We start from the raw sequence: 26968 nt of genomic DNA, 5'->3' as shown, positions 1-26968 counted from the left end.
TGTAGGTTCAGCTGTTGAAAGCTGTGGTCTGGGACAGCAGAGATGTAGCACAATTTAGCATTTCTCATCATTGTGCTGAAATGAAAGATTCTGAAAGGGGCTTGCTGTTAATGAGTTCAGTGACCCTGGGTGGTCCCATTGTGTCTGTAGGCTGGATGTGGGACAGGACTTGTGTATGGGCTGCTTCTCTGCTTTATTCCAGGCCCAGCTCAGTGCTGGGCACATAGTAGTACCTAATGAAACTGTGTTGAATAAATCTAGTTTTCTGTTCTGGCTCTAACAGGTTACTATAAATCTAGTGGCTTAAAACCACACAAATGTATCCTCTTAGGTTCCAGAGGTCAGCAGTCTGAAATGGGTCTCACTGGGATAAAATCAAAGTGTTTTTAGGGCTGGTTCCTTCTGAAGGCTCCAGGGAAGAAAGTTCCCTTGTCTTTTCCAGCTTCTAGAGGCCACCGCTTTCCTTGGCCCAGGGCCCCTCCTCCACCCTCCACCCTTGAAGGACACCACGCCAGCCTCTGCTCCCACGGTGCTCTTCTGATGTCGATCCTCCTGCTCCTATAAGGACCCTTGTGGTTACATTGAACCCACCTGGATAACCCAGGATAATCTCCCATTCCAAGATCCTTAACCTAATCATATCTATAAGCTCTCTTTTGCCATGTAAGGTAACATTCACAGGTTCTGGGAATTAGGATATCAATATCTTTGTTGTTCAGCATACCACCCGAGTTTGTAAAACAGGACAGTCCCTAAGTATCCCCATCACAGCTCATGGAATAGTTTCCTGTTGGTGAATAGAAGACACATGTTCTGCCTGGGCCCCTCGCCCCTTGTTGGCCCCTACTCGGACTGTGCTGGAGCTATAGGGTCTCTGGGGTGCCCTCGCAGGCTGCCCATCTGTGTTTGAGCTGGAGACCTGTGAAAGTGCTTGTTCAAGGCTTTTCCTCTTAGATCCAGAGTCAGCATACTTCTTGTACATGCAGTATCTGTTGTATATTTTTTGTTTTTTAAACATATGGGAAGTATAAAAAAAATTAAATCATTCTCGAGGACCTCATGAAAAACAGGCCATTGGCTGGGGCCCTGACCATTGTTTGCCTGTCCCTGTGTTTTAGACTGTGAACTCTGTGAGGCATGGTCTATGTGGTGGCGATCTCAAGGGCTTTTGTTAACAGTGTTGCATGCTGGCCTGCGGGTGTGCGTGCATGCGTGCCTGTGTGTGTGTGTGTGTTGGGGGGCGGGGGCAGGTGATTCTGTGTCCCTGTCCAAGTGATCTTTTCTGTTGGTTTGATTGGAAACAAGTATCTAAAAGTTACATCTCATGTAATTTTTATGGAGTATTTCAAGTTGGTTTACATTGAAGGCCTAGTCATTCTGATGCAAATAAGACCCAGCCCCTTGCAGTGGAGGGGCTTTATGGGCCAGCCTGAGGGGAAGGACAAGCACTTACAGGGAAGACTTTTGGGGACGAATAGAAACACCGGAGCCAGCTTCAGGGAGGGAGATGAAATGATAAGGGGCTTGCCTCAGAACCCTTGGGGCACCAGAATCGGAGCCCAGACACTTTTTTCTGCTGATTTCCATCCTTGGTCATTGCTGCTGTTTGCTTCTGGCACAGGAGGCAGAGATGGGGTGGTGGGAGGGGGGCTCCTAGCATCGAGTGGCTCTGATGGTAAACATGGGTGCGGGAGCACCTGAACCTTTCTGCTGCTTGTTTCTTCATCCATCCCGCCTGCAGGTAGCTTCCCACCTGCTTGGCCACTAAATGCAAGCCTTTCCCCTTGACTCTAGTGAGTGAGCTGGAGTCTGGATGAGGGAGGGAGTTAAGTATCCAGCCAGGGGGGCTGAAAGCATGTGGGGAGGAGAGGAGCATTTCTCTGAAGAAGGGGTGACCACCGGGTAGGTACCCCCACAGACAGGTGATTCCCAACTCAAAACACTCACCCCTTAGCATCTAACCGCCTCTTTATGATTGTTTCCTGATATCCTTATCTAAATTGTGTCCTTATCTGTTCCGTCACCTGAGCAGGGCCTGGCAGATCTTGGGTATCAGATTTCACTCATTTTCAAGCTTTGTGAAGCTAATGGGAGGCAGACGTGTCAGTTTCATGTGAGAACAAGCTCAGTCGGGCCCCTTGGTCTGCCTGGAGGTGTGTGATGTCAGTGTCTTCACTCTCACTTTTTTTGGCCTCATTTGTAATGGATCTTCGCTCCCTGTGCTTTATATTTATAGTAAAGTCGTGGATCATAATATGTAGAATTTTATCTTAATGTCATCTTTGGGGCTGCAAAATGCTTTCCCACCACTCTGGATAGTGTGTTTTATCAGTGGATACTTCTGGAGTTACCTCATTTTTGTCATTAAAGACGTTAGCACTGTGCCTAGACTGATGCTTTCTTTAGCTTGCTTTTCTATACGTTAATTCCAGTGGGAAGTATTAACCACTTACACAGGTCTTTATTTTTCACGGATAAGTCTAGAACCTACAGCTGAGGTTGAGTGTGAACTGAAAGGCATTGGGGCTCTCGGTCCTCTGCCTGGCACGTGGCACTGAGCGCTGGTGGTCACTCGCTACAAATCTGCATGAATGAGCAAAGTGCTAGTAGACTCATAGAAGCCTCTGGAAGATGGGAAAGTGGCAGAGGCAAGCAGTTTCCTTCTTGGTTGTCTTTTCAAGGTTTTCTGTAAGTGGAGGGGCGGGTGTAGCTGGTAAGGCCCCAGGAGCATGTGCTTTCTCTCTTCCACATCTGCACCTCAGCCTGCTCTTGTTGCCTAAGCAGATGTTCTGCTCTCTGGATGCTGGTTCTCGATTTTGAAGGGTGCACGCACCCAGCTGTTATGGATGATTGCTGACTTTGACTGTTTTCCTTTGATTTGGTTTTGCTCATTCTTGAAATGAACAGCCTTCCTTTAAGTGGGTTGTGCACCTCCCTTATTCTGCCTGCCTTATTTTTGGTGTCACCTGGGTATTTTTTAAGTGATGAGCATTTATTTTTCCATCTTGAAGAGTTGTTCTTGAGTTGGAGAGAGGACTCAGAGTGGAAGTTTACATTTCTCTGTCATCGGTAAGCAGTAGACTGCAGTCCGTTCAGACGGAGAGAGTCTGTCTTAACGTGGTGGGAGGGGGGAGGGGGCGGCAGGGGGTGTCTATGATACGGTCTTTAAACATGAGTAAAAGTGCCTGCGCCTGGTAGGGACAGAGTCCAAAGCTTTCCGAGATCCGCAGGGCTCCCTAAGGGTCCAGCCCGCTGGGTCAGGGGCTCTGGCGGGTTAACGCTCTCTTTCTTCCATTTCAAAGGCAGATCAGGAGCGGCGCCGAGCACAATTCCCTTACTAGATGACATTTCATCGCGATGTCCGATCGTTTGGGGCAAATAACCAAGGGCAAGGATGGGAAAAGCAAGTATCCGACTCTCAGCCTGTTTGACAAGCATAAAGGAAAATCAGTAGACACAGTCAGATCCTCAGGTAAGACATGGGTAGAGGCCAGTGCCCTCTGCATCCCTGTAAGTCAAGAACTCCAAGCCAGGGGCCGTGAAAGCACAAGTCCCCCTTCTGGTCAGATGGCTGTGGTCCTCGTGCCTAATGTGCATAATGCCCAGTAGTTCTGGGGAAGCAGTCATTTTGTGCTGCTATTTGATGTCTGATTTCAGAGCTTGGGTTATCCTGACTCCCTACAGGGAGATCGTTTCCTCTCTGTCTTCTCTCATTGAAGCTGTGGATGCCTTCAGCTGATGGGGATGGGTAGAATGGAACTTACTTTGCATTTTTTTTAACCCTTTTAGGCTTCATGGTTCTGATGTTCTGAACCCTGGTGGGAGAGTTCACGTTGATGCTGTCCACACCCCGTGAAGCTATTATGCATGTGGGGGCCCTGCTGGGGCGTGGCTTAGGTCTGGCAGCCGCTATGCCTTCAGCCCTGCAGTAATGAGGCCAGAGCAGTCTTGACTTGCAGAGGGTGGTTGCCCTGTGGGATGGAGGTTTCTGGGCCTGTCACCCATGTCATAAACTCCCTGGGACTTCTCCTGCCCACTAGTACAATGGAGCCTCTGCGCAGATTTCAGCATCTCCTGTGTCTTTGAAGGCCTCAGTGAAGAGCTTGTAAAGTGGTGGAAGTGACTCCCAAACGCTCCAGTCTGTTTCCAGGCAGCCTGCCTCTTGTTTCTCCATTTGTTCCCTTTGCCCTGATCACTTAGAGTCTAAAAGAGCAGCCTGAGAATCCGGCCTCGTTCCTTCTGTAACTTTCCTGTGCAATGCTTTTCCGCCCCACCTCTCCTGCAGTTATTCCTAGACATGGCTTACAGAGTCTTGGGAAAGTTGCCACAGCCCGGCGTATGCCTCCGCCCGCAAACCTGCCAAGCCTGAAGTCTGAAAACAAAGGAAACGACCCCAACATCGTCATAGTACCCAAGGACGGAACGGGATGGGCAAACAAGCAGGATCAGCAAGACCCAAAGAGGTAAGAGCAGAGGGGCAGGTGGTGGGCCGCGAGGCGGGCGCCACAGCCGGCCCAGCATCCTGCCCCTTTTGCCCACAGCGCTGGAGATTGGGGCGGGGGCAAGGGGGATGCCAGAGGAAGCGCCTTTCACCCTGACTCCTGCTGCTTAGTTGTTTCTTGCTCCCTGCCTTAATTTTTCCTGGCTTTTGGAGCCACTGCAGTAGCGTTTCTTGGGCTGCCTTGTCCCCAGTGACCGGTGTCCCCTGTGCCTTATTAGGAAAGGCCTCATCACCCTAGAGGGGCTTATGCAATGAGTCAGAGCCAGTTCCTGTAGGAAACAGTACGTGCAGCGCCGGGGTTGAACACTTCATTCTGGTGGCAGTGCCTGTGTGCTGGGCTCCAGCTGGAGAAGGAGGCAGTCTCTCCAACTCCCCATGCAGACTGCTGCAGCTGCTCCAAACAGATCAGTGACGGAGGAGGCCCAGGCTCCTTGTTACTCTGGGTCAGTGTGCAGTCTCCCTGAAGGCTCTCCCTGCTGCCAACACAGCACTTGGGAAGCCTTAGGAGGCCTGGGGGCTGGCACAGAAATCATCGTTGGAGAAACAGAGTGACTGTTATAGCTGCTGTTGTGTGGGGAGGCCCAGGTGGTCCTAGCTCTGCTCAGGGCACACAACCTGGGCCATTCCCTCCAACGCCTGGGCCTTCATTCATCTCCCTCCACGGCAAGTCTTCTCTGGCTGGGTTGGAGCCAGTGATATGGTGTCCAGGAAAGAGGATTTGGGATTTGTGCTGAGAGGGACAGGCCTCGCTGAGGCTGGCAGGCAGGCCCCTGCTGTGGGAGGTGAAAACAGCAGCCCAGCCGCATCCCACATCTTTCATGGTGTGGCTGCTGGTGCTCGGGATCCAGGAAGTCAGTGACCCAGAACACAGCCTGCTGACCAGTGTCCCTTTCCCTTACCGGAAATGGCCATGTTAGATTTTTGTCAAACTTCCTCATAGTTACTTCAGACAGGATGCAGAGAGTGAGCAAGTAATTCAGTCAGATGATCATAAAGTAGTAAAAACCAAAACTAATAGCTTGATATTTAAAGCTTTTCTGTGTAGGGATCATACTTGTTTGTGATATAGTGTGACTTAGAATCAGATGTGTGTGTAGTTTCCGGCCAGGCCTTTTATTAGCCTTTTGGCACTTGGGGAGGCACCTGACTTCGGAGCGTCATTGCCCTCTTGTGAAGCAGGAGTAACACCTGGCTCCAGAGGTGGCTGTGAGGAGTAGTAACACCAGCCAGGCACTTAGCACAGAGCCTGGCACAGAGGGACAATGCAGCAGGTGTCAGCTGTTACTGTCATTCTGCTCAGAAGGTGGACCCTACAAACTCTAATGAAACAGATAGTGTACATTTCCATGCAGGCATTGAAATGCTTCTGCTCCCTAGAGAGAGCAAGGCATTGCTCCCTCCTTTTGTGCGTCTTACCCTTTGTCGGTATGGAAAGGATCAGGTGGCTTTAATGAGGCCGTTTGTGTGGCATGTGTGCCAGGGAAGAGGTAGGGAGTGTTGCAGAAGGCAGCAGACCCCAGGCACTGGCTATCTGCTGTGTCCTCCTGGGCTACGTCCTCCCTCCAGGTATCAGGGAGATGGCAGAGTGGGGGCCACAGTTGCTTGGACTCGGTGCTGAGGTTTGGAGAACACAAAAGTGACATTGCCTGGAAGCTTCTGTTGTCGGTAGAAGGTGACGTGAGGCTCAGCCCTCATTTTGCAGTAATCACGCACGGCGAGTGACTTGGTGTATGTGAGCCTTGCATGAGTACGTGTGTGTAGGATTTGGCTTTGGCTGACAGACGAGCCGCCTGCACTGGGTGGATTCTGGCCAAGTGGGTTGCTGTCCCCCACAAATATCGTCAAGTGGAAAGTTGAATAGAAGTGACTGGAAGGCTGCTGGGTCAGCAGAAGTCTTCCTGCAGAACCCTTTCTTGTTGCTCTCTCAGAGAGTTACTTGTGGAGTGTAAAGTGACTGACAGCCTATGTTGAAGGGCAGTTTTAAGCTTTTAAACTTCAAAACATCCTTTGATCCAGCAATTGCATTTCTAAGAACTTATACTACTGAATTACACAAAAATGTGCAAAGAAGTATATACAAAAATGCCCATTACAGTTTTATTGGTAGTAGAAAAAAAGTTGGGAGATTGGCAAATTATGGTCCATTCAGTTGTACAGTGTCATTAAAAGATAGCAGTAGATCCATACATGTTGCCATGAAAATATGTTATATAGATTAAGTAAAAGATAGGTTACTGAATTACATGTATGGTGTCATCATACTTGTGTTAAAAAAGTACTGTATTAATAGATAGAGAAAAATCTGCTTGGAGTTTCTCTGAGGATGAGATTGTGACAATTCTGTGTTATGTATATTTACAGAGTTATTTTTACTATGAGCATGTATTTCTTTCACAAGCAGGAGAAGGTTAAAACAAAATCTGCTTATGTATGTTTCAAAGCAGTCAGCCTGCTGTGAGCCTCCTGGTCAGGAGTAGGGTGCTCAGTGCTCCTTCTCTGCACTGACTCAGTTTCCCCTCTGGCAAGTCCTCCCATCACTTTGTTTACAGTGCGTTCTCAGTTTCTGTAAATGGTCTGTGTGAGAAGGCAGAGGACATTCCTGTCCTAAGTGAAGTCAGTGAGTAGACGTCAGCTTCTCGTCAGCATTAGCGCCTGTGGGAGAAGGCTGTTTGTTGACCAGAGGAAGGTCTTGCTCCCAGTGAGCAGCTGAGTTGCAGTGGCACTTGGAAATGCACAGGGATCTGACAGCCTGGCCTGTGCCCTGTGTCCTGCCTTTGTCTAGTTCCAGTGTGACGGCCTCTCAGCCGCTGGAGTCGCTGCCGCAGCCGGGTTTGCAGAAATCTGTCTCCAGTTTACAGAAACCGACACAGTCAATCAGTCAGGAGGTAAGTGCTGGGGACCCTGTCCTGATTGAGCCCCTAATGCCCCTGTTGGGGACTGGTAGGAGTGGTCACCGAGAAAAGTAGCTTTTCATGACCTGCTTATTCCAGAGGCAGAACAGATGAATGGCTTTGGAGAATTAGCATGGGAAATTGTCGTGGTCCCTGATGAGGTAATTTAATACACAGCTTTTGGAGAAAGACACCAGATATGGAACAGAATATAGACACTTAGCCTGGTTTCTGTTGACTTACCTCAGGCCAGTTACAGGCCAGGTCAGGGCTCCCTCAAATGTGCTCTTGGAAATGAATGCCATAAGAACACAACAAGTGTCTCCAAAGGAGAAATACAGATGCCAACGGGCACATGAAAAGATGCTCCACATCACCAATCACCAGGGAAATGCAGATTAAAACTGTGATGAGATATCACCTCACACCAGTTAGGATCGCCACCATCCAAAAGACAAGAAACAACAAATGCTGGCGAGGATGCAGAGAAAGGGGAACCCTCCTACACTGCTGGTGGGAATGTAAATTAGTTCAACTGTTGTGGAAAGCAGTATGGAGGTTCCTTAAAAAAGTAAAAATAGAAATACCATTTGACCCAGGAATTCCACTCCTAGGAATTTGAATCCCTGATTCAAAAAGGTATATATGACCCCTGTATTTATCACAGCACTATTTACAATAGTTAAGATATGGAAGCAACCTAAGTGTCCATTAGTAGATGAATGGATAAAGGAGATGTGGTACATACACACAATGGAATATTATTCAGCCGTAAGAAGAAGACAAATCCTACCATTTGCAAGAACATGGATGGAACTTAAGGGTATTATATATTAGGACCAGTGAAATAAGCCAGGCGGAGAAGGCAAGTACCAAATGATTTCACTCATTTGTGGAGTATAGGAACAAAGAAAAACTGAAGGAATAAAGCAGCAGCAGACTCACAGACTCCAAGAAGGGACTAGTGGTTATGAAAGGGTAGGGGGCGGGACGGTTTGGGAGGGAGGGAGAAGGGGATAAAGGGGCACTATAATTCTTAATCACGATATAGGTAGGTCATGGGGAAGGCAGTACAGCACAGATAAGACAAGTAATGACTCTGTAGCATCTTACTACACTGATGAACGTGATTGCAATGGGGTTGGGGGGGGACTTGATAATACGGGTGAATGTTGAAGTCACAAGGTTGTTGATGTGAAACCTTCATAAGATTATATATCAATGATACCTTAATTAAAGATAAATAAATAACATAACAAGTGGTAGGCCATAGAAAGGTTCATTGGTCATGTAAGTTTGAAAAACAAAATTAAGCAGGCCCCTTTACTGTTGTACATCCTTTCAGTGTCTTTAATATACTAATGTGTACTATGGCTTCTTAAGAAGAGGACATAAGGAACACAGCATTCCGCAAATTTATTTGTCCTAGGAAACTTTTGTAGACTGAATGTCTCTAGAAATGAGTGTCTCTCAGAAAACACTTTGGGAAATTCTGAGCTATTGTTGCTTTGTTGATGCATTTGAAATGTTTTCTATACAGAAAGCCATGATTTAACCAAATAAGAGCTCATAATACACTCAGTCTGTCGGAGTCTGTGGGTTACAGAGATCAGCAGGAAAATACACTCAGCTAGTAGCCAGAAATGTCGATGAGATGTCTATGAATCTTTTAGGAGACCAGAAGAGCTAGATGTAGGTACCTAACATTTATTAGCTCTCTTGAAAACACCGTGAACTTTCATAGTTCAGTTTTACATAGCTACATGGGAATAGAAATTCTGATGCCACCTCCCATCTGCAAGAAGTTTATGGCTTTGCCAGAGGACACACCCTGCCCAACACTGAGCCATGCTTTTAAAATGAAAGAAAAAGAAAAAAGAAGTCCTCATTCATGCAAGAGTCCTTATTCATTGGCCTCAATCCACTGAGGACTGTTGACCAGTACATGGAGTTGAGTTCATGTCTGTCCCAGAATGTGACAGTCCGTGAGATTCCCCAGCCCTGGTTTTACAGCCTTGGCGGCATATCAGACCTGCCTTTGGAGATAATTAAAAAAAAATATGTGCCTGTGCCACACCCCTGGAGTCTGGGTTGGAGCCTGGGTACTGTCCTGGGCATCTGCTGAAAGAAATGGCTGAGGGGATCGTGTGTGGTCAGGTCAGAAAGCTACATCCTGGAGCCAGCTCATGGGTCACTTCACCCAGGGCTCAGCTCTTCCCAGCTGTGACCTGATTTGCTCTCCTGTGTGGAGGTGGAAAGAAGAGATTTGCAATGCTTCCCAACTTGTAAAATCTTTCCTAAGAGGTATTAGACACTTCCACTCTTGGGCTGGGCTCTGCTAGCAACGTTAGCAGTGCCCTGCGAGCCCTGGCCTTGTGCTGGGTATGCAGGCTCACTTTTCTCTGAGGGACTGTCCAGCCCCAGCTGCACTGCCTCTGTCATGTTACTGGTATCTCCCTCCTGGGGTCTGCTGGGGAGACTGGTGGGCATTCCATGCCACCTATATCAAGCACTCAGGGCCACTCCTGAAAAATAAATGGGTTGTTACACCTGGTCGCCTCTGCATTGAAGGCAAGACAGTTCTCTGCCCCAACTGTGTGAGGTGGTGGTGACAAGGGGTGGACTGGGATGGAGGGGGTGGATGGGCAAGGGCAGTTTTTTAATCTGGGATCTAACCCAGTAAGTGATGAAGTGTGTTGCTGTAGCAGCTTTGTTTTGTGTATCTTATCTTCAGTTGGAAGGTGAAGTCTGCTAAGTTAAATGTTGTTGGCAAAGGCGGGTCAGCCCAGTGGTTGGGGACTAGAGACATGCAGAGTGGAGAAAAGTCCTGGTCCTGCCCCTCCATCTGGGATTAGTCACTCCTTTCAAGCCTCAGTTGGATACTGCTGGAACCTTCCCAGAGTGTGGGAGCATGTGGTGAGGCAGGCTGTGCTTGGCATGCGCCTAGCCCATAGGCGAGCATTTAGCCCATAGGTAGTACTGAGTTCCAGCCAGGCAAGTGCAGGTTAGCGGAGGAGGAAGGCCACTCGCCTGGGGAGCTGTGCATGTGGAATGACGGTAGTTATGGCCTGTTCAGGGAAGGATCAGGCACGCTGGATTTCCCGTGTTCACATTCATCTGTTGGCAGTGGCACGCAGTTTTGAGACACATGCTAGAGTTGGGGTTTGGTCTTTTTCTGTAGAGTGAGACATAGTAGCTCTGTGTGGGCAGGAGGGGCACCCTGACAGAATGTTCTGGAGAGCAGCCTGAAGGCAGACATGGGGTTTGAGTCCTGGCTTTGCTGTATAACCAGTGTATGACTCTGAGGGGGGTCACTTACACCCTGTCCTGCTCACCTGTAACGTGGGCCTGGTGGTTCCAACACCCCGGTTGCCGCACCAGGTGGGTGCTGCCTGGGAAGCTCCTGTGGTTGTATGGTGCTCGCAAGTGGTTGTGGATATGTGCGGATGGGCTTTGAGCCTCAGGTGAGGGTCGGGGGCACGTATTCTAACTCACCCAGTGAATGGACAGCAGACCTGTTGAGCTGGTTCTGTTCTAATTTTCTTCCTTCTTTCAGAATACAAATTCAGTGCCAGGTGGACCAAAGTCATGGGCACAGCTGAATGGAAAGCCAGTAGTACACGAAGGTGGTAAGTGTGCATGTGGTGTTGGGGTGGGTGGGAGAGGTGGGTGTCTGTTCTGGGCTGTTTTGGTTGGATCCTTGCCAGTCCTTGGCCTGAAGCTTTGTGGGATCCCTTACCTGGGTGAGTTGCTGTTCTGAGCACCCAGCCTTTGCACCAATGCTGGAAGCACCTATTTTGCAGGGCGTGTCAGCTCTTTGATTTCACTGGATATTATTGCTGAAGAGATTCCTCCAGAGGTGTATGGAGCAGACCTGGGCGGCTCGCCCTGGTGTGCTTTAATTCAGCTGCACTGCCAATGGAATGAATACCTGCTCAGCAGTGTTGGAAACATACATCTCCCTCTCTCCTGGGGCCACGAGGAGGAGGTGCTGCATGTTGTGGTGTTAGCTTCAGGCCTCCTTTATAAATAAGTACGCCCTGGGGACTGAGCTGCTTGCCATTGGACAGTAACACCAGCGTATGCAGAGGGTTGTGTGGTGTTTGTTACCATTAGTGTCGTGTCTACTGAGAAGCACTTAAAGAAGCTGGTCTACTGAGCTGCAGCTGTGGTAGTTCATTAGAGGGAAGGTGGGGACATGAGCAGAAGGAAAAAGTGCAGAATTTTAAACGAATGCTGAACAACAAATTCAAATGGCTCCCCAAACAGGCCTATAACAGAGAGGTCAAGCAGTTTGGGTGAGGGCCTTGAGGGGCAGTGGGGCCTGTGGCACACTGGAGGGTGTAGATCCTGAGCAGAGGGGTCATCAGACCTTCCTCTGGCCACTGGAGCCCTCTGAGAATTTGGGCCTAGGGTCAACAGGTATTTTTGAAAGAAGCCAAAAATCTGGGATTTTTCTACATGAACTTTTTTGATTTTTCATTGGTAGCATGAATATCACTAGCACACTGTGCAAACGAGTGACACCCCCAGGTGAAAGGAGAGTGATGGTGGTATGAACAGTTACAACAATTGCCCTTCCTCTTGGAAAGCAGTGCTGGCTGCCCCCTGTCCTGGCGTCTCCCGCTGCCTTCTGTGTGTTGCTGTCAGCCAAGTCTTGGGCAGACCTCACCTTTGGTAGCTTATATTAGAAAAACAGCGAGTGGTCCCCCTTTCCCATTTAGCCCTCCTCTCCATGCCCAGAGGCTGCCCCCCTTCTGGGCTGGAGTCGCTGGAGGCCCCCCGTCCTCTGCCGCCAGAGGGGAAGGACCCGTCATCTGGTGTGCCGAGCGGGTTTTCGGAGCTCAGCCTCTCTCGAGGAGCTCACAGTGGGGGGAGCTCAGCTCCAGCCTGCGCGTTGGTGGTCTGAAAGGGGGCTGCAGGGTCTCTGGTTTGCCGCGGAAGTGGAGGGAGCGAGTTAAGCAGGGTGGGGAGGGAGAGGTGGCGACGTGTACGTACTAGGTTGGGTCTACAAAGGCTTAATAGGGAGCCTTCACTAGACTGTTAACAGCAGTTCTTTACTTTCTATAGCCTTTATTTTTGAAAAGTTAGAATTTTTTTTAAAGTAAGTTCAGTGTATTCATTTTTATTTAAAAAGAAGTACACAGCTCTTCAGCAGCTGGTGTTGGCAAAACTGGACAGCTACATGTAAGGGAATGAAACTGGATCATTGTCTAACCCCGTACACAAAAAAGTAAACTCAAAATGGATCAAAGACCTGAATGTAAGTCATGAAACCATAAAACTCTTAGAAGACAACATAGTCAAAAATCTCTTGAATATAAACATGAGCAACTTTTTCCTGAACTCATCTCTTCGGGCAAGGGAATCAAAATAAAAAATGAACAAATGGGACTACATCATCCTAAAAAGCTTCTGTACAGCAAAGGACACCACAGCAAAACAAAAAGGCATCTTATGGTATGGAAATATATTTGTAAACAACATCCAACAAGGGGTTAACATCCAAAATATATAAAGAACTCACATGCCTCAACACCCAAAAAGCAAATAACCCAATTAAAAAAATGGGTGGAGGATATGAACAGACACTTCTCCAAAGAAGAAATTCAGATGGCCAACAGGCACATGAAAAGATGCTCCACATCGCTAATTATCAGGGAAATGCAAATTAAAACCACAACGAGATATCACCTCACACCAGTAGAAAAGACTAGGAACAACAAATGCTGGCGAGGATGCAGAGAAAGGGGGAACCCTCCTACACTGCTAGTGGGAAAGTAAAATATTCAACCATTGTGGAAAGCAGTATTGAGGTTCCTCAAAAAACTAAAAATAGAAATACTGTTTGACCCAGGAATTCCGCTCCTAAGAATGCAGGATCCCAGTTTCAAAAAGAGATATGCACCCCTATGTTAATCGCAGCACTATTTCCAATAGCCAAGAAATGGAAGCAACCTAAGTGTCCATCAGTAGATGAATGGATAAAGAAGATGTGGTACATATACACAATGGAATATTATTCAGCCATAAGAAGAAAACAGATCCTACCATTTGCAACAACATGGATGGAGCTAGAGGGTATTATGCTCAGTGAAATAAGCCAGGCAGAGAAAGACAGGTATCAAATGATTTCACTCATCTGTGGAGCATAAGAACAAAGCAAAAAATGAAGGAACAAAACAGCAGCAGACGCACAGAACCCAAGAATGGACTAACAGTTACCAAAGGGAAAGGGACTGGGGAGGATGGGTGGGAAGGAAAGGAGAAGGGAAATACGGGGCATTACGATTAGTACACATAATGTGGGGCGTGGGGGCACGGGGAAGGCAGGTAGTGACTATAGCATCTTACTACGCTGATGGACAGTGACTGTAATGGGGTATGTGGTGGGGACTTGATAATGCGGGAAATCTAGTAACCACAATGTTGCTCATGTGATTGTTTATTAATGATACCAAAAAAAAAAAAGCGAAGATAAAAAAAACCCACTAGTGTAAGTTGGAACAGCCCCTGTGGAGGGCAGCTTGGTGCTGCCTGTCAGATTGCTAACACATCAACCCTTTGACCCAGCAGTTCCACTTGGAGGAAATCATCCTATAAGTGATACTTGCTGGTGTGTGAGATGACACACATGCAAGATTTTCCTGACAACAGATGAATAAAAGATTGGAAACAATCACTTGAAATGTCTGTCAAATTATGGTACTTTAATGAAATACTATTTGGCTATCAGGGGGAAAAAAAAAAGTAGTTATCTATTGATCCAGCACGATCTCTGCGATATATTCTGAAATGCGAAAAAGGTTGAGAATAATAGGTAATGTTACCATTCATGCAAAAAATCAGGAAAAATATATTTTCGCAAAGTGTTGTATATACATTTAAAACCCTCTGGAGGGTTTTGAAAGCCTGGGAAGATGGGAATGATACAGAAAGTACCCAGTTTTGAGGTTAGAAGTTAGCAAATGGGGCACATGAGTGGGAGAAGGCTTCAGCTTACTCCTTTTCATGGCTTTTTACTTTTGAAACTTGTGATTGCATTACTATCAAAAAAATTTGATTAGAGTATTTCTGAAGCAGTGAAATACTCTGTAGACATATGACAGCTTTTCTGGAGGAAAGAAGAAGCCTGTAGCCCAAGAGGAAGGAATCAGCCCCTGGTTCCCGTACCTGAGCTGGGATCCCCAGTTTGTGATGCTGTCAGAGCTGTGGGGACTTGGGAGTGTTGCCCACAAATGTCATGATTCTGGGATGCAGACTGACTGTCCTGCACTGATGGGCTGTCCACACAGAGGTGTCGTTCTGTCTGCCCCGCCTGGATCAGACTCAGGAGGCCTTTGGGGTGGTTCAGGTGGAGGCCAGGGGCCCACCGCTCATGGGCTCAGGTGCAGCACCGCCCCCCGTGGCTCCACCTGGGACTTGAGAGGAAGCCCTGCTTTTCCTGCCTCAGAGTCTCGCGGCGGAGGCCGATGGTGCCGGGATTGGTGGGGGAGTGTTGTAGAGCATGAAGGTTTGATTTGAGTTCTTCCCTTTATCCTTTTCATCTGTGGGTGGTAAGTTTAATTCATGCTTAGAATAGTCCCTCATGACTCTTAGGGCAGAAAAAAAACTAGTGGACTTTTTTTTTTAAACTTCATATAATCGACCATATTACAAAAGCATGACTTTCATATTTCATTCTTGCCGGTGACCTTTTAACATAATGAAGTGGCCATATGAGTCAAAGTCCTCCTTCACAGACCAGTAGAGCTCCTTTGTGACACTTGGAGATGTCTTTCAGGTTAATTATTGGGGAATAATGTGTCCAGTTGTCACCCTGGCAGGTTTATTTGACCCTGGACCTTTTTACTAAGTGGGAGGGTGAACGAACAGGTGCCTTGTGCATTGACACTAATCCCAGCTGCGTCTTCCTGGCACAGTCTGCCTTTGCTAACAGGTCTGCAAGTTGGTACTAAGAACAAACACCTCGGGGCAAGTTTGGCTTTATTATCTAGGGCGCAGGGCGAAGCACAGCTGGACGCTGTGCTCTGTGACATCACTGTTATGAAGCATATACGGTGCTGGACACATGCTGGGTGTTCCAGATTAGTGGACCGAGTCCCACTCTGGACCTTAAAATGCATCATTTATTATTATCTATTCATCTGAAAGGTGGTTGCAGGTTCCTAGGGCTAAGGACCATGAGCAACAGATCCGAAGTCTAGAAAAGTCGTCTTCTCCAGGCACAGTCGCAGGGGGGCCATCAGGTTTGGAGAGAAATCTTCTCTCACCCCGTTTGGAGAGAAATCTGCTGCACCCGTGGATGTTTTATTGCCCTTGTCTAGCTCGGATTAGCGCATAGTCTACAGGCACACACCTGATCATCTACATTTGCCCTCTTACAGCACTAAACTATGTTTTCTACCTTTATCTTGCATCTACCTACCACTTCAGCATTTTATTTAAAAAAAATAATAATAATAAGGGAGAAATGCGGGATTCACTTATAAATCAAGTATAAAAATCAAACGAATATTCATATTTGACCTGATTGTTTCTAGTTCATAATGCGTGAGCAAAACCGAAAGTTTCTGTGGTGACTGCCCTTGTACTGTTCACCATGTAAGAACTTATTCACTATGTAAGAACTTGTTCACCATGTAAGAACTTGTTCGTTATGCTTCAGAAGATTGGAGACTGTTGAGAATTAGGCTCGGGGTTGATTAATGATTGTGCATTGAGTCCCCTATACAGAATTTTATTGTTGTTAACAACCATTTGATCAATAAATATGAGAGATGCCCTCTCAAACAAAAAAAGTCATCTTCTCTAAAGGGGTTTATGGTGTTGGGGAGTGATGGGAAGAGCAAAGAAAGATCATCCCTGGGTTACAGGAGGCTGGTGGACTTCAGGCTCTGTAGAAAATGGCGAATTGGCTGGACAGACACATGAGGAGGTTCTCATGAGGGTAAATCGGGTGAAGGCCTTTGGGGCAGCTGGGGGTACCTCCTGTTGTTGGTATTACTTCCACACAAAAGTAGTCAACTTCTTTGGGCCGATTCACCAACGACTGCGTTTCTGTCCCCCAAGGCCACCAAAAGGAGCTTCTGAAGGGCCTTCCTGCTCTCTTCCAGGAGCAGGGAAGGGGGAAGGATCTGGGCTGGAGCAGCTGTGATGTCTTCCCCTATGCCCTCTGCAACCAGCCCCGGCAGGTCAGCTGTCAGGGGGCCTGGTGACGCCTGCTGCCAACCTCTTCTGGTCACCCCCAGGGCACCCTGCTGCTGCCCTGCAGTATAAATGAGCCCCTGTCAGGCCGTGTGGCTTTCAGTGCACACAGTTGCTAAAGCAGAGAACTGTTGATGCCATCCCACTTGCCCATAAGTCTTTCTGATTTTCTTGACAGGTTTAAGGGGCTCAAGCCGACTATTATCCTTCTCTCCCGAGGAATTTCCGACGCTGAAAGCAGCTGGAGGGCAGGACAAGGCTGGCAAAGAAAAGGGCGTCTTAGATCTGTCGTATGGGCCAGGACCAAGCCTCCGCCCTCAGAGTAAGTGGTCTGCAGCCCCTGTCTGGGCACACATGGGAATAACAGAGTTCCCCTCATCTTTCCCACCCTCTTGGAAGTCTGCCTGTTCGCAAAGAACCAGAGCTCCTGGGGTTATAGGCCTTCAAGCTGACCTCTGCATCTGTTGGCCTTAATTCTCTAGCTGGTCTGGAGGTCGCTTCTCCTTGTGCTTCGGGTCGGGCCAGGCCTGTGTGCCTTGTCCCAGCTGTCGTCAGATGTTGGCTCTGCTTTGCTGATGTGGTCAATGCAAGGATGGATGGACCAAGCGCCAGTTAACGTGGTGGTCCCTGATGTAGGATCTTGTTTTCTAAACCAGTGGTTCTCAAACCTGGCCAAATTCTGGCCGAATTCTGTCTGAACCACTTGGGGAGTTTGTTAAAAAGCCTGATTTTCAGTTCTCCCCTCTCCCCAGCCAAATTAGAATCTCTCCTTTTTAACGTGTCCCCTGGGGATTGTTACACAGTGCCCAGCGTGAGTCTGCAGTCCCCTCCCTCATCCAGGGTCCGCCACGCTGTCAGCAGCGCTGTGTAGTGGTACTTGCTGGTAACATTTTCTTCTTAGTGGCCCTGGGTGGCTAGAAACTAAGGTCATGTTCAGGAGTGAGATTTCCCATCTTTCGAATCAGATTCTGAAATGGCTCTTGTTCTTTTTTTCTTCGTATGGCTTGTGGGAACTTGATCAGGTCATGAAATATGAGGGACGTTTCTCTGCTTGTCTTGATGAACCAAGGTACCCTGCAGTCAGAACTGATATCCTGCAGGTGAACAGTCACTATGCAACTCCTAAGTAAAACACACTGCCTTTCCAGGAGCCTATGCTGGGTTATTTTGTCTGCTCTAAATGTGTAATCAAATTTCTTAGGCCAAGAACTGCAACTTTCTGGAAATAATTAAGATGAGCTGCTTTGTAGAACTATGAAAGTTTAGAACTAGAAGAGACTTCTGGGATCATATGAGAAGCAGCAGTAGCTGGCTGGAGGGGTGGCCCCAGGGCTTGCCCCAGATCACACGAGGGGCTGAAGAGCTGAGGGTGGGCCCTGATGCTGTGGCTGTCTGGGGTCTCTTTCTCTGAGAGGTCAAGTACTCAAGGCCTTTGATTTTTCAACTCCTCACCAAAAGTTGAGTGAGAAAAGAGGAGTCTTTTTGGCTCATCTGATTTCTCGTTGGCCTATGATTCTAGCAGACCTTGCTACATTTGACAGTGGAAAGCATCATCTTAAAATAATAAATAGGTTGGCAGGTTTCAGTCTGTGACCTGCCGGAGGACCCTAGGGCCAGTGCAGGAGCAGGTGGGGGTGAAGGCCTTGGGCCCTGGGGGAGGGTGTGGGAGGACTGCTCTGCCTTATCTTATGAATGGGAAATCTGACCAGAGGTGCCACCATTAAACAGAGGCTAGAAATGTGGCAGGAGGTTTCTCTGGTTTTAACATGACGTCTAGGGCTGAGCGCGGTGCTGACCCTGAGGGGGCTGGGTGCGTCTTTGTCACTTTGAAGTCACTTTGAAGAAGTGACTTAAGGCTCTTTTCGTGGGGCTGGTTTGGTTTCTTTGGGGTGCTGGCTCTGTGGGTGTATGTGGGTGTTGTAGCTCATGCCCATTTCCTTTCACACCTGCCCCCTCTCTGCATGGACCTTATTTTGTTTCTCTGGCAATCAGAGTTCCTCAGCAAGCTCATACTTGCTGGCCAAGTGTCCGCCCCCACCCTCCCTGACAGACTGACCGGTTCCCTCTACCCTTTACACTTGGGGTTTTTGTTTTTTATTTTTCAGTCAATGAGGGGGTCCCTTGACCTTCAGAACCTCATACAATCCCTCCTCCCCGCTCCTCTTTCCTCTCCCCTTTTGCCCCCTTTCGATTTCCAGATGTGACAAGCTGGAGGGAGGGCGGTGGGCGAAACATAATTTCTGCCACGTCTCTGAGCGCCTCCCCAACTGAGCTGGGCAGCAGGAACTCGAGTGCAGGAGACGGAGCCCCCTCCTCGGCATGTACCAGCGATTCTAAGGACCCCTCTCTCCGCCCGGCTCAGCCTGTCCGCAAAGGGGCTTCACAGTTCATGGGAAATGTATACCACCCACCTACATACCATGACATGCTTCCTGCTTTTGTAAGTCTTCAGAGTGTGCATTTTTTCCCCCATTTAGTTGGATTGTTTGTGTCCAGCTGAACCTACTTTAAGTGGTTGAATGTCCACCTTGGGTTTTCCCTCCCAATTTCTTTGTCCTAATAGCCTGTTCTGGAGGTTTCCATTACTTTTGCTTTTTCCCTTCCCCTTTTCAAATCTTAAGGGCCTCTGGCTTCTTTCCTGGCGATGTGGATATTATTTTAGCGTTGGTTCTTTAGAAAAAGGAGAGGCAGGTATTTCCAAAGACACAAGACCTCAGGTTTACTTACAGCAGGAAAGAAATGGGGGAGATGGTGGTAGGGTCAGTTGGGAATCCCCAAGACTTTCCTGTTTCTTTTTCCCATTTTCCATTTCTAAAACAAATTTTAATGCAAGTGAAAACCACTTAGAATTTGGGCCATTACCAGACAATCTTGTTCATTGATGTTATGTTTCAGATGTGTTCACCACAGTCATCAGAGAACCAGGGTGCAGTGGAGCGAGGATCCTTTCCCCTCCCCCAGCTCCGTCTTGAGCCCCGAGTTCCTTTTAGACAGTTCCAGATGAACGACCAAGATGGGTAAGCAGATTGCATTTTAGTCACGTATGTAGAGATTACCCCTGGTGGTGATACTGGACAACGGGCTGGCATGAGAGTGCTGTGTCTTTTGGAGACCACAGTAAACCTAAAACCAACTCAGAGCCCCAGGGTGTGTGGGATGGCTGGGATCTGGGACTGGAAGGGAGTTTGGGTTATGATTCTAGGTTCCTGATAGTTGAAGTTTTGGCAGCTGCTACTTTAGGCATTAATGAGCATATAAAACTTCAGGATGAGGCAGAACTTCTCTCTGGAATTTATTTGTTCATTATCTATTTCTTTTAAAAGGAGTTGATTAGATATTAAATGCAAACATGAACCTTTGTAGTATAGGACTTATTCCTGGAAATGCATTCGGCTCTGCTTCCATCTATGTACTTGACACGACTTCAGCATCTTTGCTCTTGTGTCTCACCCCAGAAAAGAAAACAGGCTGGGAACGACTCGCCCGATCCGTCCGCTAAGGCAGCTGGTGGAGCGGGCGCCCCGGCCCACCATCATCAATGCGGAAAACCTGAAGGGCCTCGATGACCTGGACACCGACGCTGATGATGGCTGGGCAGGTGGGTTGGGGTGTCCCTGGTGGGCTGTAAGCTTTCGGTTTAGAAGGGCAGGACTGAAGCCCATCTCTGCTTGCCAGGGCAAGCCGGAATGAAGACAGGGGCAGGGGGCAGCTCCAGTGTCTCCAGACCCTCATGGGCAGCCAGACCCAGTGGTTCTTTCCTGACCAAGCTGGAGGATCTTCTTTTGGTCTTTGGAGACATTGTTAACTTTTTTAAAAAGAGTGTTTCTAATGGGAAAAGCAAAACAAGATGATGTGGTGAATCCCCAGCTACCCATCACCCAGCTTCAGCAAATATCAACTGGGTTCTGCCATTCCTGTTTATCTTCACCCACCATGTCCCCCAGCCTGTTTTCTTTTAAAATTCTTTATGTTTTCAAGTAAATTTTAAGTACTTTAAAAGACACTTATTAATTGTACAGTTTTTATAAGAGGACACCCCGTGTAACGCATCCCCTGCCAAGATGCAGAACGTAGCCCTCACCAGTCAGTCCCTCCCCTCTCAGCGAATCTTCTGAGCCGAGTTTTGCTGGTTAACCTGGGTAATGTTTTTAAGATTTATCTATGCTGTATATAGCAGTAGTTGCTTTTAATTACTGAGATAGATTTCATTGTAGCAATATAATTTGTTTATCCATTCAGATGTTCCCTTATGAATAATGCTTTCATTTCCCTGGAGTAAATGTCTAGGGGTGGCATTGGTGGGTCGCAGGCTAGGTGTGTGATGAGGTTCGCCAGCCAGACCACCCAAATCTTTCTCCACAGTGGTCATGCCATTTCAGTCCCAGCAGCAACGCATGAGAATTTGGTTCTTCATCCTCACAGCATTTCTGTGTTACTAGTATTTCTAGTTTTAGTTGTTCTTGTGGTTATGTAGTGGTATCTTTTAACTGTGCTTTTAATTTTCATTTTGCTGATGAGTATTGATGAAGAACACATTTTTACCTACTGTTCCGTGTGCTTTTTTCCTTTCTTTTTGAGTGGTATACAAGTCGTGAATACAAGTTCTTTGCAGTTTAACATTTCACAAATACTGTTTTCCTATTGTTCCCCTGGACCATTTTTTAGCACTGTATTTTGATGAGCAGAAGCACTTAATTTTGATGAAGTTTATTTGTAAATTTTTTTTTAATTGTTACTATTTTGTGTCCTGTCTAAAAGTCATTGTCTGCCCATGCTAAAGATGTCCTTTTATTCTTATAGCTTTAACTCTTACTTTTGGGCGTGTAACCCAGATTGAGTTAATTGTATGTGTGATGTGAGATAGAAGAGTTGGTATTTGCTTTAATCCACAAGGAAGTCCAGTTGTTTTGCACCACCTGTTGATAAGACTTTCCTTATTGAACTGCTTTGGCACCTTTGTCAAAAATCAATAGATCATATAAGCGTGGGTCTGTTTCTGGACCCTGTTTGTTCCATTATCTGTTTATTCATCCTATGCTAATACCATACTCTAGCTTTATAGTAAGTTTTAAATTCAGATAGTAAAAGTTTTCCAGCTTTGTTCTTTTTCAAGATTATTTGACTATTCTATGTTCTGTCCATTCCCATATAAATTTATAGAGTCAGCCTGTCAGTATTTATAAAAAGCCTGCAGCATTTTGGTTAGGATTGTGTTGGATTTATTTCTGGATAAAAGGTGTCTTGGTTTTGAGTCTTCATCCAGGAACTTGGCGAATCTCTGTTAGGTTTTTCATTTATCTCAGCCGTGTTTTATAGCTTTCAGTGTAGAAGTCTTAAACATTTTCTGTTAAGCTTATTCCTAACTATTTTATATTTTTTGATGCTATTATAAGTGGCATTGGCTTTTTTAAAAAATCATTTTTTGTTTGATTTTATTAATGGAGAAATACAGTGGATTTTTGTGTGTTGACCTTGTACCGGACACTTTGGTGAAAGTGCTCTTTAGTTTTACTTGTTTTTGTTGGATTCTTAGGACTTTCTATATAAACCATCATGCTGCTTCTTGTTACAACAATTTTGTCTTCTTTTTCAGATTATATTATGCCTTTTATTTCGTGTTCTTGCCTTATTGCAGAGTGGTACTTCCAGTGCAATTTTGTATTCAGGTTCTTTATTTCTCATCTTTGGGGGAAAGTATTCAGTGTTTCACCAATAAATATGTTAGCTCTGGGGCTTTGGTGATGTTCTTTATCAGATTGAGGAGCTTCCCTTCTATTTTTAAATAGCTGAATGTTTTGTATTTTAAAATCATGAGTAAGTATCAAATTTAGTTACTTTTCCTGTCTCTGTGATGATACGACTTTTCTCCCTTAGTTTGGTAGTCTTGTGGATTGCATTTATTTATTTATTTATTTATTTATTTTTATTGCAGTATCATTAATATACAATCACACGAGCAACATTGTGGTTACTAGATTCCCCCCATTATCCAGTCTCCCCCGCATACCCCGTTACAGTCACTGACTATCAGCGTGGTAAGATGCTGTAGAACACTCCTGTCTTCTCTGTGCTATACTGCCTTCTGATTTATTTTTTTAATGCTAAACTGTGTTTGCATTTCTAGAATAAACTCCTTTTTGCATGCCTCGATTCAGTTTGCTGGTGCTTTGTTAAGGTTTTGGTGTCTGTATTCATGGCAGATATCAGTCTGTAATTTCCTTTTAGTATTTTTGTTAGGTTTTGATATCAGGTTATGCTGGGCTCCGATGAGTTAGAAAACATTCCTTCCCTTAGCTACTTTCTGAAAGAGTTTCCATAAGATTAGCATTTCTTCTATATGTTCTTGATAAACAAATTGGCCCTGGAATTTTCTTTGCAGAGACATTTGTGATAATAAATTTAATTTCTTTGATTAGTTATGGAGCTGCTCAGATTTCCTATGTTTTTTTGTGTCAGTATTTGGTAAGTTTTTTCAAGGGATTCACTTTTTTTTAGTTTAATTTTTATTGGTGTAAAGTTGTTGATAATTTTTTTCCTTCTGATACTTGTGGGAACTATACTGATACACTGTCATTGCTGATAATTAGGTAATTTGTGTTTTTTCTCTTTTTCTTGTTCACTTTTGCCAAGACCTTATTAGTTTTATTAATTTTCACAAAGAGGCAGCTTTTAGCTTTAATTTTCTCCATTGATTTATTGTTTTCTATTTCATTAATCTGTTCATTTTAATTATTGGGGATTTCTAGGCTTCTAATTCCATGATAGAGAGCATGCTGTGTACGATTTCAGTTCTTTTCAGCTTGTTGAGACTTGTTTTATGACCAGGATATGGTCTATCTGGTGAATATTCCAAGTGCATTTGAAAAGAATGTATATTCTACATTTGTTGGGTATCATGTTCTATAAATGTCAAGTTAGTCAAGAGGTTGATAGTGGTGTTCAGATCTTACATACTAACTGATATTTTTGTCTAGTTCCACCAGTTACTGAAAGTGAGGTGTTAAACTCTCCAGTATAGTTGTGGACTTACCTATTTCTCTCTTTAATTCTTTCAGTTTTCATTTCATTTATTTTGACGCTGTTACTAGGCATTTGCACATTATAATTTTTGTGACCCTGCACATACCCTTTGTATTGTTTTCAAATGTTCTTTATTTCTAGGTGGGCTTCTTGTCTTGGACTCTGGTTTGTCCAGTGTTAATATCATTGCTCTAACTTCAGTTATTTATTGTTTTCTTCATATATCTTTTTGGATCTTTTTCCATTCAGCCCATTGTGTTTGTGTTTACAGTGATCTGGGAGACAGCCTGCAGCTCTGCTGCCTTTTCATCGACTCTAACTCTGCCTTTTAATTGGATTGGGCTTTTTGTTTCCTTTTTTTTTTTAAGATGTAACTCACGTAACACATTTTTGTGTGACATAAAATTTTATCCTTCTAAAATCTACAATTCAGTGATTTTTAGTATATTCACAAGTTTGTACAACCGTCTCCACTATTCAATTCCAGAAGGTTTTCATCATCCACAAAAGAAGCCTGTGCCCATTAGCGGTCACTCCCGGCTACCACCTCTCTCTTCGCATGCATCCTCGGGCAGCCACCAGTCTTCTGTCTCTGTTGCTTTGCATATTCTGGACATTTCATATAAATGGAATCACACAGTATAACATATGGCCTTTTCAACATTTATCGTGTTGTTGCACATGTCGGTGGCCAAACGCCATTCCACCGTATGGATTTACCGCATTTTGCGCCCCTACTCCTCAGCTGATGGGCTGAGGGGGGTTGGGGAGTGCCCTGGGACAAAACCGGCGACTCGCAGATCTCATCCCTCAGGTTTCTGAGTTGCTAGGGTTAGACTGGGTCTGTTTTGCCTGCTTTATGTTCACTCTCCTGCCCCTTCTCATACATTGGCAAACTGTTTTGTCCAGACTTAAGAACTGTTACCTGTGGGAGGGTTATTCTGGCCAGGCTGCTTTGCTGTTACCAGAAGCCAGAGCTGTCCTTGCCTTTTATCTGCAGCGTTTGTTCTGGTGGTTTGCCTTACTCCTCAGTTGGGCTGGCATCCTTCCTGACCGGAGGGAGCGCCCCCACCGATGGTGCTCCTAGCACTGTGGAGCTTCTCGTTCTTTCTCACTCTCCTTGGCCCTCCTCCTGTTGTAGGCCTCCATGAGGAAGTGGACTATTCTGAGAAACTGAAGTTCAGTGATGATGAAGAGGAGGAAGAGGTTGTGAAGGATGGCAGGCCAAAATGGTAAGGATCTGCACCCCTGCTCGTAGCACTGCCCCTGGAACTTGACGCGGCAGGATGTAAGTGCGTCAGTGCTTACTGGTGCTGCCAGGTGCCATTCCCCAGGCCAGGCACACTTCCTAGTCCCCCCAGCAGCCTCTTGGGGGCAGATATTGTTTCTGTTTTATAGATGATAGGGCGATGGCCACTGAGGACAGGTGTTGAGGAGTGAGCCAGGATTTACTTCCAGACATGGCTGGCTGGCTGAGCCCTGGTGACTAACTGCTGTGCCAGTATTTTCCCGAGTGTGTTGTGTAGATCGCTTGTTCTGCAGATTGCTTACTGCTGTGGTACCCAAAAAGGGTTTTCTGGCCAAGTGAGTCTAGGAAACCACCCTGGGTTCAACTACTCCCTAACTCCAGGGTCGTCCAGAACCCAGGGTGCCCTAAAGCATGTCGGGAATTTGGGGAGAGGAGACGGGCAGTAAGAGCAAGGTATGGCAGATTTCCTAAACTTATTTGACCAAATCTTCACTCTGTTTTTTGATCATTTCACTGGACTCGTTTTCTCAGATCTCCCTTTGGAAAATCCTTCATTTAGTCCCTCTAGTTTTTATCACAATATCAGTGGCACTGGCTAGTGCTTTTAAAATAGTACCTATGGTTGCTTTAATGTAAATATTTTTCAGTAACAGCTTTCCTATTAATGCTTTCTTTTGTGTGGAATTGCCTATTTCCTTTGTGTATTTATCTGTTAGACTTAACTATGATAGGGTTTCCTAGAAGATGTAATTCATGTTTTTTAATGTTTAGGTACTTATGCTTTAATATTTTCCCCTCTATTATATCGTCAGTAATTGAATATTTACATCGTTGAGTCTGCAAGTCTTTTTCTTTGTGTTTTCGTCTTTTGCTTCAAAGCTCCTCTTCTGGAGGAAGCTGGTAATGATCTTCTGCCATTCTTTCTCTGATGATATAAAAACATTTAGCTAATTGAGGCTCTGTAATTTATTTTAATGCTATTTGATTGTACCAAAGATTTGGATGCACTTGGGAAATATCTATGGGTCAGTTGTGGAAACACTAAGCTCTGAAAGAGATGTGTCCAAGAATTTAAATGAAAGGCAAAGACATAAAATTTTAGACTTATTAGAGCAGTAAGACACTTTGTTCCTTGTCTCTTTCAGTCGATATGAATTGAATATTCAACTGAAAGAGTTAAACTTGGGTTTTGGACCTCACTTAGCTACTGGCTCTGACCAAGGACACCTTAAATTGAGAGTCCCCAAACCTAGCTCTATTTTGGATGCTTTCTGAGCTGGTTGTGAGCCTTCTACCACAAGCTCCCAAGCTTCTCTGACATCCTTGTTTCTCCTCTCGTGATGGGTTCCTGACACTTCCCTTGACTCCATCCCTTCCTGTTCATCGCCCCTGGGGACCAAGGGACCGGCCAGCTCTCTTCCCTAGACTATTCTGAGGTCAGACAGCTCATCTCCTTCCTTTCAGCTTATCCTTCACACTGTGCTCGGAACCTCTTCCGAAGGCAGAGATCTTCCCTGGCAGGCCAGGGCCCTTGGTGTGGTCTCCATGCCTTTCAGTGGGATGTCAGGAGTCATTAGCCATCGCTGCCCTGCTGTGACCTCCTGAGCCGCGTGACTGCCTCATCTGCCCTCACCTCATGTACACATGCGTACATGCACATGTGGACACACGCAGGCACATACATATTGGCCAGACTGGCCTCCCTGCTTTTCTCTGAACTCCTCCGTGTGTGCTGGGTGCTGCTTTGGCGTGGAAGAGGTGCTTGGGAGGTGCATGTGCTGTGCCCCGGTGCCTTGTTTGTGCGGTGGGAGCACAAGGAGCAGCGCGTGTCCTCCCTCCTCTCTGAGCCTCCCGTAGCCCCCTTTGGACGCTCTCTCCCCTTCCCTGCTGTGTGGCTTTGTCCTCGTCTTGCTCGCTTTATTATGGCATCACTTGGTGAGCTGCCTTTTGCTGTTTTGAGGGGATTTGCTGAGCACATCCTTTGTGCCAAGCACAGAGCTGGAGTAAAGGAGAAGGACCTTCATGTGGGAGCCTTAATCACATCTGTTAACTCCTCCCTGGGAGAATGGCTCCCCCGCCTCTCTGAGACTCAGTTACCAA

General features: G+C 46.2%; 1 protein-coding gene across 10 annotated transcripts in view; it reads left to right on the top strand.

Annotated features, from left to right (window-relative positions):
- The window catches only part of PRRC2B (proline rich coiled-coil 2B), an 87273-nt gene that overhangs the window by 23429 nt on the left and 36876 nt on the right, over nucleotides 1-26968 (top strand). For 9 of the 10 annotated variants that reach the window (XM_073222611.1, XM_037007891.2, XM_073222623.1 and 6 more), the window contains exons 2-10: nucleotides 3303-3472; nucleotides 4286-4463; nucleotides 7284-7386; nucleotides 10949-11021; nucleotides 16778-16921; nucleotides 18798-19039; nucleotides 19495-19616; nucleotides 20055-20197; nucleotides 24761-24851. In XM_073222611.1, the coding sequence (XP_073078712.1) occupies nucleotides 3358-3472; nucleotides 4286-4463; nucleotides 7284-7386; nucleotides 10949-11021; nucleotides 16778-16921; nucleotides 18798-19039; nucleotides 19495-19616; nucleotides 20055-20197; nucleotides 24761-24851 (1211 nt within the window). In that variant the 5' untranslated portion in view covers nucleotides 3303-3357. Of the gene's footprint in view, nucleotides 1-3302; nucleotides 3473-4285; nucleotides 4464-7283; nucleotides 7387-10948; nucleotides 11022-16777; nucleotides 16922-18797; nucleotides 19040-19494; nucleotides 19617-20054; nucleotides 20198-24760; nucleotides 24852-26968 lie in introns of those variants that run through there. The other variant, XM_073222627.1, reaches the window with a different exon arrangement.

The sequence above is a fragment of the Manis javanica genome, chromosome 2, assembly GCF_040802235.1.
Source record: "Manis javanica isolate MJ-LG chromosome 2, MJ_LKY, whole genome shotgun sequence".
NCBI lineage: Eukaryota > Metazoa > Chordata > Mammalia > Pholidota > Manidae > Manis > Manis javanica.
Note: the sequence above shows the minus strand (reverse complement) of the source record. Positions and strands in the feature narration are given on the sequence as shown.